We start from the raw sequence: 12,381 nt of genomic DNA, 5'->3' as shown, positions 1-12,381 counted from the left end.
AAACACACACAAATGGTTGGATAAACAAAATGAGACGAAAAATTACCGACGTGATGTAGAATTAGCTTGATGAAGACGGAGAAATGTTTTGTTGGAAGAGGAGGGGGAAGGAGGAGGGTAGGTGTTGACAGTGCTTGAAGTGGGGAAAAAGAAGCGCAGGAACCCTAACTGTCCGATTATATCATCCAAAAAGAGGTGAAAGAACCCTCTCCACTTATAAAATGTGGCGCACAAGATTAGTGCAGGAACTCTGATGATGAGAAGTGAGAGGTGGGGGAACTGAGTCCCCCCCCCCCCACTTCAAGCACTGTGTTGATTGTTATGGAGAGGTGCGGGAGTGGGTACAGGGCAGACCTGTGATTGTATGAAGAGATTACGAGAGAGCAGTGGCAGTTGTGGGATGTAGAGGTACGTATCTGGGTTTAAACACGGTTTCTGGAGTTAAGTATAAAAGTAGAGGGCAGGAGGATGATTTGACCACAGCTGTTCTTCAAGACAGGGAGAGGAAGTGTTGTATATTATGCTGTGTATACAGTACACCAGGGCTTGACACTGACTTTTTTTCACTTGCCTGCCATGTGGCTAGTGGTTTTCCTGAGTCACTTGCCATCCAGCTATTCTACTAGCCACAAATTTGAAATCATTTTTTTTCTTTATCATGACGCTGTTCATCTAACTTCAGAAGATGAGGTGTTTAAGCAATCAGATGAGTGCACATCTTTCTACATGGAAATAAATCTCACAAATAGAAACTGAGCTTTTTCTTGAACTTAAATAGAAACAATTGATACAGAAGGAGTGAAATGCAGAATATATGCTATTCTGATATGTCGTACCATTGAATAACCTGCCAAATTGGCTAGTGGCACTGTAATTGTTACTAGCCATAGCCAAGTTTTACCAGCATTTGGCCAGTTGGCAGGTGCCAGTGTCAAGCCCTGCAGTACACCTTTCATTTTATAGACCGGCAGTTCTCCAGGCAAACCTAGCGCTGTCGTGGAAAACAAGACAGAATAGATGGCAAAGCGTTTGAAGAAGACAACAACACACATACACAGTTACACACACACTGACACAAAACACTATTTTTCACGTGCTGTCTCGTTTACCGTGCCCGTCATATCCATCCATCCTCTGCACGTCATCCATTTTGATTCATGTGAGTTTTGCCAAAAAGAAAAACCCTCTTCTTCCTCACCTCACCTCTCCATCCATCCTCCATTTTTTTGACCGTACCTCATTTTTTATTTTTACCGCTTACTGATTTGTAATGTTTTATTTATTGATTTATAGGACCTTTATCTTGTACAGACATGAGATTAATTTATTTTATGTATTTATTTATTTATCATATCTATTGAGTTGGAGTATTTATTACTAATTCGTTACAGATCATATCATGTTGTGTATGTATGGATGTTGAGCTCCGTTCGAAGGAGTGTATTTGCAGTTGTTGTAATGTCTTTTCTTTTTAAAAAAAAATTAGAAAAAAAAGAAAAACTAAAGGGCAGTTTTCCAAGATGGGGATTTTGGTCTTAGTCCCCAAGCAAACAGCATGTTGAATAGAGGCATGTTCTTCAGCCCAGGACTAGGCTTAATCCCTGTCTGGGAACTCAGCCCAAAGTGTGTGTACGTATGGGACCAGACTGAACGAAAGTGAGTGATCGAGAGAGTGAGAGAGAGGACACTCTTCCATCAAAAACAGGATATAAAAAAAGAAGAGATGGTGGAGGGCTAATGGAAGAGACGGGAGTACAGAATGAATATGTGTGTATCTCTGTTTGGTTTTTAAATGTTTTATTATGGGATGTCTGGCATCCCTTTGACCGGAGGTAATGTAAAGAGGCAATTTGCCCCCCCAACCATTGCCATGGAAACCGTACAAGAGACATGTTGGACATAAAAAATAAAAAAATAAAACAATTATTGCTACAGGTCTGGCTTATGCGTGTGTATGTACATATATGTTTTATATATGTGTGTGAATGTGTCTATACATAATCATTTGAATGAGGCAGTGATAGCTGACTAAGCCCAGGGGGTCCTGAGTTGGCTGGCAGTACCAGACATGTTTCAAGCATCTCTAACTCAATGCTTTGTCAATTCCACAGCGAGCATGGTAGATGGGGAGCATGACGACACCATTCATTTACAGACATGTATCTACTACAGTCTAGGGTAGGGGTAACACCAGAACTGAGACAGGCCAGAACTGAGATAAATACAAAGCCAAGTTGAAGTGTACAGTTATGAATGCTAATCTCATAAAGTTGAATCAAGTTACTAATTTTCTTTCAACAAGTACAGGTGTTATCCTTTACCTGAAATGCTTGGACAGTGTAAGTTACAGCGGTCTTCCTCAGAGGGCCAGAGTGTTGTGTGTCATGTGTCCTTTGTAATCAGCATATATTACAAAGGACACATCAAGATCAACAAGACATCATACACCAAAACCGTTATGACCCTCTGAAGAACACAATATATACTGTACCTTTGAAGCATGTCTGCGTTAAAAGAAAATGTATGAGTTGATTTCAGAAGATGACAATGAACATAGTACATTTGATCAACTTGAGATGTAGTTGAAAAATGAACACAATGTTGTTTTTTTTCAATACACATTATCGGAACATTTAAACAGCAACATCTGAGGTAAGTTAATTCAGAAGAAAGAATGTGTATTCACTACACATATCCATTAACATCATGGCATGATGACCCTGGAAATGTAACAATCTAAAGACGACACAAAAACAACATTTTTTTGTTACATTCAGGGAAAAGAGGCGAGTGCCACCAGTTTGACTGGAAGCAGCATTCTACAAGAAGGCAAGTGAGGCGGCAGTGTGTAGACGTTACTGTGGCTTTGACCTGAACTGCATCTAACAGCTTTCTGAAATCGTAAAGGAGCACTTCTGCCAATTTCAATATACCATTTTATTGCTCATGCTACCCTTGACTTGTCAGTACCCGGTGATGCTGCATTTTTTGGCTCAGCCCTTTCCGAAATCTGAGCTATTCTAATGGGGGCAGGTTTTGTTTACATTTTTTTTTTTTTTTTAATCTTTACATAGGCCTACTCCAAATATTTTCCTAAAAGTTATCGCTGTTTGCTAGTTGTCTGCTGATGTCGCATAACCTTTTGGATGTTTTTGGGAATAAATCAAGTTGTTTTTTTGAAATGTAAACAAACACCTGCCCCCATTACAATGACCAGGATCTCGGAAAGGCTGAAAAAAAAATCTCAGGTACTGACAAGTCCAGGGTAGTGTGAGCATTACAACTGCATGTTGAAATTGGCCAAAGTTATCCTTTAATATAAGTGTTTTTTTTTTACTGAGGAAAAGCCTCTAGGCAGGTGAGGTGGCAGTGTGTATACTAGATAGAACTGTAGCTTTGAGGTCTGACCTGAACTGTATTTAACAGCTGAGGAAAACTGAGGAAGCGTTTGTAGGCCTGAAAGAGAACTGCTCTTGTCTAACAGAACGGTCTACTAACCTGACCTGTCATCTGTCTGCGTTCACCAAATACAGTATATGCGGGGGCGTTCCCTTTCCTTACGCATCTCGATAACAGGTGACGGAGGTCAGGTAAGCAGTCTACAGCTGCTGGTCCAAAAGTCTTTGCATCTTTGAGTAGGGAGTGGGGACCTGAACTGTAGCCTATCAAACTGCATTCTGAGGTCTCTATGGGTTTCTTTTAACTGAGGGAGAGCTTGTAGGCCTGGGAGAGAAACACGTTCAACAGATTATTTCGACCCATGTGGTAGGGAAGATTTTTGAGACCAGCCATTGTACACCTGTCAAAACTACAGTAGTAGCAGTACTTTCATGTGCTGTACAAAGGGGTATCGTACAGGGGGGTAAAAAGTGACTGAGCCACCAGGGCCCCATAGGGGGCAGTGTTGCCAGACTGGGCGGTTTCCAGCCTAATTGGGCTGCTTAGGATGACCGTCTGCAGATAAAAATGGGTAAATGGGGCATTTGGGTGGGTTTTTCTGGAAATTCATGGCCAGAGAAATCAATAAAATGTAGTTCAAATTGGGCAGGATTTAGTGCTTCCATGCAGGTTTGGAGCATTTTTCAGTCTCATTTGGCAACCCTGAAAGGAGACCCAGACACCCAGTCCAATTTATGTAGATATATGGCTACGGGGGGTCCATTGGAGCTGATTGTGCATAAGGCCCACAATTAGCTGCTACACCCCTGGCTGAATCATTTCCAAACTAACTGGGATGTCCCATATCTTTGGATCTGTCCCTGACTGCTTAGGATGACCAACTGCAGGTTAAAAAAAAGGGTTAAAAGGGCATTTGGGCGGGTTTTTCCAGCATATTTATGGCCATAGAAATCAATAGGATTTAGTTCGAATTGGACGGGAGATTCCAGGCAGGTTAAGTTTTGAGCATTTTTTTGGGCTGGAAATCATCCGTCTCATCTGGCAACCCAGCTTCAATATCGACACAAGAAGGGACAAAAAATTGTCTCATCTCCCTCACGCTCTCTCTCTCCCTCTCCCTCCTCGTGTTCAGGTGTCCTTGAGCTAGATGACAAGTCTCTCCATCTGTTCCCAATGTGCCCCTCGCAGAGGCATCAAAGGAAATGGGGGAAAAGACAGACATTTCACCAAACATCTTATATTAGAGTAAGATAACCCAAACTCCACCCACCCAATGCAAAGGAGTGTGCTCAACTTTGGTCTCCTAAGGGGGCGTTGTCCCCTCCTTCTTCTTGTGTTTCTGTGGCATTTGGTGACGGCTTGCATGAGATGTGCGCTACCGCCATCTACAGTGCCAAGGGGACTCCATTCCAACTCAACCTTAAGACGCCAAAGGTCTCCAAACCCGAAAGTTCTCCTACAGGGGCGTTCACCTGTCATCATATGGATCACATGGCTTGAAGTATCTTACTCTAATAGAAGATGTTTGATTTCACTGGGAAGGACTTGGGAGTGGCAGACATTTCACTGAGAAGGACTTGGGAGTGTCTTGGCAGTGATGTGCCAATGAATCGAGTCCATTGTTTACTGTATGTGAGGATAGCTACCAGGTAGTCGGTTGGTTTAGCTTACTCTAGATGACTATTGCTTACAGCAGCTCTAACAAAACACACTTCAATGCCACAGAGAGGAAATTCACTTAACAGTGAATGTTTGCCTGAATTTGCAGTTTTGTGTCAGCAAGACCAAAAAGCATTCCAGGAATTCCCAACCTGAACAAGTAATACCAGTGTAGCGATTCAAACATCATACGGTTGTGCAGTGTTTCAAACAAGATTCAGGGTTCTGCCGTTTGTGCCAGCCCAATTTTCACAAGTTCAGTCACATACAGTGGCACAGTCACATTCAGACTGATTTTGGCTGAGCAAATTATCCATCCTGTACTGTATCTACACACCTCAAGGCAGGGCACAACTCAAACCACTTGATTCTTGTGCGTGCGGATGCGTGTCTGTCCCATTTGAATTCAAGTTTGAATTCAAATCGTGGCGTCTGTGTGTGTGTGTGTGTGTCTGTTTGCGCACGCGTGTGTGCACGTTTGTACATGTGCATGTCCGAGTCTGTGTGTGTCTGTCCGTCCCGTCCATCAGTCACTACTGTCGTCTGAGGAGCAGAGGTCTTGCGTGGGAAGCTCTGCCCCCATCTTCTTCAGCTTGGCCCTGTAGTAGTGTTTCTTGGCGCGGGCCGCCTTCTCCTTCTGCGTGGCGGCGCGCCGCTTGCACTCCCACACACACTCCTGCAGTGCCAGCAGACGCATGGTCTGCTCGTGCTCCAGAACGCACAGCTCTCGTTTGTGCTCGTCCCAGGTGCCCCCACTGCCACCGTAACCGCTGCCGCCACCACCACCAGCTCCGATGCCACCATCCACCATGCCAACATCCATGCCCAAAATGCCACCAACCTCACCACCACCAGTGCCCTCGACCCGTGGCTCACACACCCGGGAGACCCCCCGCAGCTCCAAGGCCGAGTCCTCAAAGGTGCCGAGGTGTCGAGATAACGATGATGATGATGACGTGACCGTCACCGGTTGGGTGTGGCTGGGGTAGAAGAGGGCAGGGGGCCGAGGGATGGTGCCGGAGCCGGCGGAGTCGTGCTGGGAGTTGTGGGTGCGGAGTCGGGTGTGGTGGGTGGAGATGGGGGCGGCGTCGTGGTCTGGGGAGAGTCTGGAGGGCTCCTGCGCTCGCTGCTCGACGTGAGAGGATGAGGTGGTGGTGGTGGTGGTGGTCAGGCCCAGGTTGATGGCCAACTGCTCCTTGGTGGTGGTGCTGGTGGTCAGGCCCAGGTTGATGGCCAACTGCTCCTTACTGTCCAGCTCCTGTGGACATGAGTCGAGCACAACAAACATGAACACGCACGCAAACGCACACACGCACACACCAGAGGACAAAGATATCTACAATCAGCCGAAATAAATTCTCCTGCTCCTGTTGACATTCAGCTGGGAACGGCACACCGTTGCATCGTATTACATCAATATTACCATCAGATGATAATGATGAAAGAAACTTTTTTCCCCAGTATTTTACCCAGGAGTGATCCTATCAATAGCCTTGTTCTTTGAGCTAACCACCTGCTGTCTCATGACAAAGAACAATGGCACTCGATATAACAGAGACTGTTGAGCCAAGAAACAGATAAATGGGGCATAGAAACCGACTTCAGGTTTCATTTTTTTCTATGACCCATTTACATAGTGATGGCCACTGGCACCTTATTTCGCATGTTTGGCATCACATTTCTTATTTTCCATTGTCACAGGATTTATCATTTAAGGCCACCGTAATAACACATCCCTCCCACTCCCAATAGACAGCTAAAAAACATAAAACAACAACATTGATATCCACTCCGATGATAACTAACCCAAATAATAGGAAATACTACTGTATTTTTCCTGTAGTATTAGTACGTATAATGAATATAGTGTTTCGTACGCAAAAACGACATACTGCAAAAAATACCCCAATCAGGGTGGTGCAACCACAGATAATGCCACTGTTGTATGGATTGATTGGAAAAAATGTTTTTTTTAAATTAATTATTATTTTCCAGTGGATTATCTAAGAAACATATTCATTGCACCACCTAAATTACCAATTACTAATTTATGAGCATTAGCTGTGGTTGTAACACCTGATATCTGGGCCAAAAAAAATGTCATGACCCATATGCATTCTTTTGGACACAGATACTGCAGTGATTTAATTTAAAGTTAATGAGGGTATGAAATAACCAAATGAAGAGAATAACAATTACTTCATTGTGATCAACTTCCTCTTGGTCACTTCCACTTGTACCTGCAACTGAGAAGAACAGAAGACAGAAACAGATTTTCAACATTCATTAAAATAAAAACAAGACTTAGGAGCTTTACTGCTTGTAAGCCCCCACACTCCCCTTCACCTTCTCCTTTTCTAAAAAGCAATTTCTCTGAGGACTAGACTTAATCCTTGTTTAGGAGCCCAGCCTGCAGAGCTGCTGAATCCGGGACCGTAAGAGGGATAAGTTGCTTGTCCAGGATCTTTTCTGCATCTGGTCTGGTCTCTTTGTACATCCTACACTGAGCTGATCCTAAATTATTCTCTATTTCATTATAGATAGATTTCCATAATGTCCCTAAAATGCTGACGCATTGCGAATGAAAAGATTGTGTTGAAGATGTTGGACTGATGGAGCAACTTGAAAACTAAACTTTAAAAACAAAACATAAGCAGTTTTTCCTCTTTGACTGGCCTTCAGATTGGAAGGGAAACTGTCCTTTGAATCTCTCACTAAGGTGCTGTTTCCACGTAGCCTGCTATTTTTAAATGTGGATATTTTTTTCTCCTGTTTAGGTGTTAACACAAATATGTGGATTCAAATAAAAACTCCATTGCAACAAGTGCGTTTTAGCCATCTTAAGCAGGGGTACTCAAATAAAAGTCACTGAGGGCCAGTTTTTCAAATTCCCTCCAGTGAAGGGGCCGAACATAAAATCTGTATAACTGAGAGCAGCACTGTGTCTGAGGTTAGGGTGCGAAACAAGCAGATAGTTTTCCAGACACAACAGATATTCTCTTCTCTATTTCTTAGTAGCCTTAGAATGGTCTATTTATGAGACTGTCTTAGATAAGATTTCACTCTCATGTGAATGCAGAGTAGATATCCCCAACCTGAAGGGTTAGTGATTGCAAATTATACACGGCCACAGATAGCACACTTAGGCCTATTTGTTTTCATTTTGTTCTGACCTTATGGGGGGCCAGAGCCTTGCCATCCAAGGGCCGCATCTGGCCCCAGGGCCTCCATTTGAATAGCCCTGGTCTAAAGGGATATTTCTTTAAGCAGCATTTTTTTATATGCTGGTTTTAATTCTTTGTTTACATCTCATCTCTGAAACCAACGTGTTTTCAAGAATAGAAGGCTACGTGGAAACAGCTTCTAAGAACCCTTTCTGCAGACATGGATAATATGGTTGGAGTACAAAGAGGCTTAAAATGTACGTGCTGTGATGATGCTTACTTCCCATAATCATGACTATGTGACTAAACGTAATGTGAAATCGGATGTACCACACAAATCAGCATGAAAACCTGTTCATTATTTGAAATTATAGATGCGAATGTGTATTTTTTTAGCCTGATCTTCAGAATTCTGTGCTCCTGAACACAGACATTAAGGACACGAAATCCGTACTTCTGGACACAGATGTTGCCAAAATTCTGTGCTCCTGGACACAGATTTTTTTTTCCGTGATTGACACACGGATGTGCTTTCTATATTCCCACAACACTGTGTTAACTCTCTCATTAGAAAATACATACCAATACACACCAAATGCTAATCCTAAACAAAATAATGCTATAGCAATTTAAGTTGTGCCCTAACCTTAACCTGTCAAAGACATATTTCTGAGAAATACCTTTTCCAGTTGGTTGATAGGCTATCAAATTCATATAATGAATGAAAGAATACTAGCTGTGCCCAGACCAAAACAATCCCTAAACCTAACCTGTCAGTAAGAAATGTTTTTTTTCAGAAAAAATACTTGAAATGAGAAAAATTCTGAGCTGTGGGAGTATAGAGAGAGCACTTCCGTGTGTCCATCACGAAAAACAATTCCGCGTCCTGGAGCATGGAATTTTGGCAAAATCCGTGTCCAGGAGCACGGATTTCGTGTCCCAAACATCCGTGTCCAGGAGCACAGAATTCTGAGAGATCGTGTTGCTTTTTTAGATTTTCCCTTATGTAAAGACTCATTAGAAAATCTACACAAGTCTTTGTACATGAGGCCACTGCCCAGTGGAACTGAGCACAAAATACTGCAGGGTAGGGCAACACAGCGCTCCTCCACCCATCTCCAACCTCCAACCAACCCTGGCCACCACACCTGACCTCTCAGGCATCCCTTAGGTCAGGACATCATCCCCAGCCAAAACTCCCTCTCACTCACACACTGGCCTATTTTTCTGGAAGTGGAATTCCCCTCTGCATGACCCACCCCAAACCCACCCCACCTCTTGTTACCTGCAACCAGCCTCATCTGACGGGCCGGCAGAGGTAGTCCTCCCCATCCCAAAGTGCTCCCCAAACGGGCCTAATTCTCTCCACTACTCTACTACTCTCCACTGACTGACCCAACCCCAGACTATCCCATGGGACTCATTCCTTGCTAATTGTGACTGGCGTCACCAATGACCCACGTGGCCGGCACACCTTACCTTGTTACCCACATCTAGCCTCACCAGTGATGGACGAGAGGTGCCCTCGTTTCCACTGGCCACTGGCCTACTTCTCCTAACGAGCACTGCCCGCCCAAACCGACCCCACACTACCCTACCCCTGTGACTGACCAGTGCCTCTTATCTGGCCTCACCGTTAACCAACCCCAGTGTCGGCCCTGTAGTGGCTCCAACAGTAGGGCAATGGGCAGCTATGCCGGCGACCTGGGTTCGATTCCGGCGCGGGTCATTTGCCAACCCCTCCCCATATCTCTCCCCATTCGCTTCCTGTTCACATCTAATACCGTCCTATCATCAATAAAGTCGAAAAGACCAAAAAAGAAAAGAAAAAAAAAGACAAAATCAACCCCAATCTCATCCCTCCCTCCCTCCTCACCCACAGCCGCAAGCCAGCCTCACCAGTGACGGGCGACGAGGCCCCTTTGTTGCCAGCCGTGGTGTATCCCATCTCCCCGTCCAGGTCGTCCTTGTTGGATATGAGGTTGGGCACCAGGGCGGTGACCTCTCTCTGCACCTGGGTGAGGGCGACGGGGCTCAGGCCGGCGGCCAGCTGCTCCTGCCTGCGGTGCAGGGCGGCGCGGCACTCCACCTTCAAGATTCAAGATTCAAGAGTTTTGTTGTCATAGTCAAAAAGACAACAAAATTGTGTTTGGGGTACAATACTTAGTAGCAGCAGGTTTTCAAGTAAAGTGCAATAAGAGGTAAAAGTGACACCAGTGCTTGACCCCCTCCCGCCCCCATCCCACTTAAAGTGCAACAAAGATTAAGTGCATAATGCTCAACACACCCCCCACCCCCCCTCTCTCTCAAACACGCACGCACGCACACACACAAAGACAGAGAATTGTCTAAAGGATAGAAGATGTATAACCTTCAGCCGCTTCCAGAGCGTCTTGAGGGAGCCGGTGGTGCTGGGCGGCCGGTCGGGGAAGGCGGCGTTGAAGGCGCGCGCCAGCTGCTCCCAGACGGCGTTGCGCTGCGCCGTGGTGTTGGTGTCCTTGCGGAAGTCCTGCACCGTCTCCACCACGCCCTGCATGCGCTGCAGCAGGTACAGCTTCTGCTCCAGCGTGAAGTTGGGCGTCCGGTTGGACATGGCCGGGAAGAGCACGGGGGCGCGCATGAGCAGCGTCGGCGGCGTCCTGTGCTTGATGATACGGGGCTCGCTGACAGCAGGGTGGTCGATCATCTGGGACTGGGAAGGGGAAGGATGCTAGCAGCGCGAGGTAGGGGGACAGGAGGAGGAGGGGAGAGGTGGGGCATGTCACTCAGTCATGGGTGAAGTTGGAGATGGGAGAGGAAGGGAGAGAGGTAGTGGAGGAGGAGGAGATGGGGACGTCTGAGACAGTGTCATGTCTGGAGAGGCATTGTCATATCTGGAATCCCCATAGTTGACACAATGCCAAGGAGGGAACACGCCTCCTGTCAACGGAATGCCACCAGTCGAGCTTCAACAGTAGCAAACAGTCCACATGATCAATCCTGAGTTCGACTCCAGAGATTTGTAGCCTGCAATGACAATTTGATGGTTATTTTGCGGCAGTCCTTTACAGCCTTTGTTTGACAGCGTGGAATACCAGAACGGAAAGGAACGTCATGTCACTTATCATAACACATGGTACACACACAGCAAATATGACGGCAAATGATACTAAAACAACTTCAGAATAACATTTCAAGCAAACACGGAATAGGTTCCTAATGAAATCTGAGCCCTAAATGCTGGCAGCGGCCACAAAAACACGGTGATGTCATTAACGCCGCTCTTCATAAAACCGTCTGGCTGATGTGGCGGAGTGCAATCATAAACACAACAAAGGCGCCGTCTGCACAAGGTGAACCCAGAGCAAGGGAACAATGACCTACCGGCGTTACAAATGATAAAAACGGACACATTTCTATCCGCACCACAACTTCAACTTATAAAAGTGAATGTCAAATGGGTTTGTCAAGGTATTGGATATTCACGAAACCTACAGTTAGCTGTTGTTAGCAAACCCTGCTACTTTATTTTGACTGGGTAGCTCCTTAGCCAGCTAGCCTGACCACCTATCATTTTGCAATTAAAGGTTAGCGCGCTAGCAAACAAATTGAGTTTCAAATACATGAATACATTACAGAGAACGTGAATATTTATGTGTTCGTATTATCACAACTCAACTGGTTATTTAATCAAGACAAGAGTGAAATGCACGCATACCGTCAAACGGACAATGCCACTGGATTAATTTCACAAAATACACTTTGTCCATTTACCACCCCCTTGCGTTTGCGCGGTCATACGCAAAATTCAAACAGCACGTACAAGCAACATGCGCACATGTGGAAAGCCCAATTGGCCAATAGCTTTTTATCTTGTTCACAATTCTAAACGAAGTAGTATGGACTCATGTCATTGGACAGCACCAACGCTGGTTGACGGAAGGGAAACTCGTGGGGAGGCATGCATGTTCGCCTCGGACCTTCTTGATGGACCAAAAAGAAGGGAAAATGTGTTAAATTAATGCAACATTACATTATTCACATAGACATAAACAGCGAGGTATCTGATGCATTCTATTGACCTCTGGAAGCATTAATTTGAACTTAAAGTAGGTCCAAAGGGTAGGTAAACATTGGAAACTGCTTATGATTGCCTTGAACGATTCCCAGATTCACGCTC

The 12,381-nt window shown here is 45.1% G+C and overlaps 1 protein-coding gene across 1 annotated transcript; it reads right to left on the bottom strand.

The window, feature by feature from the left end:
• Positions 1-1,753: 1,753 nt before the first annotated feature.
• On the bottom strand, positions 1,754-12,012 carry LOC134456883 (uncharacterized). Its single transcript, XM_063208498.1, has 5 exons — positions 11,920-12,012; positions 10,594-11,228; positions 10,122-10,311; positions 7,258-7,304; positions 1,754-6,316 (listed from the first exon to the last, which is right to left on the bottom strand). Exons 2-5 carry the CDS (start codon positions 10,906-10,908, stop codon positions 5,585-5,587), a joined length of 1,284 nt encoding a protein of 427 aa, XP_063064568.1. The 5' UTR covers positions 10,909-11,228; positions 11,920-12,012; the 3' UTR covers positions 1,754-5,584.
• Positions 12,013-12,381: the final 369 nt, after the last annotated feature.

Source organism: Engraulis encrasicolus, chromosome 10 (genome assembly GCF_034702125.1).
Source record: "Engraulis encrasicolus isolate BLACKSEA-1 chromosome 10, IST_EnEncr_1.0, whole genome shotgun sequence".
In the NCBI taxonomy this organism is placed as follows: Eukaryota; Metazoa; Chordata; class Actinopteri; order Clupeiformes; family Engraulidae; genus Engraulis; species Engraulis encrasicolus.
Note: the sequence above shows the minus strand (reverse complement) of the source record. Positions and strands in the feature narration are given on the sequence as shown.

Coding starts and splice junctions, on each gene's coding strand:
- LOC134456883 (XM_063208498.1), bottom strand. CDS start 10,908: ATGATCGACCACCCTGCTGTCAGCGAGCCCCGTATCATCAAGCACAGG. Junction 10,312..10,593: donor CGCTCTGGAAGCGGCTGAAG/GTTATACATCTT, acceptor TGAATCTTGAAG/GTGGAGTGCCGCGCCGCCCT. Junction 6,317..7,257: donor AGGAAGTTGATCACAATGAA/GTAATTGTTATT, acceptor TCATGTCCACAG/GAGCTGGACAGTAAGGAGCA.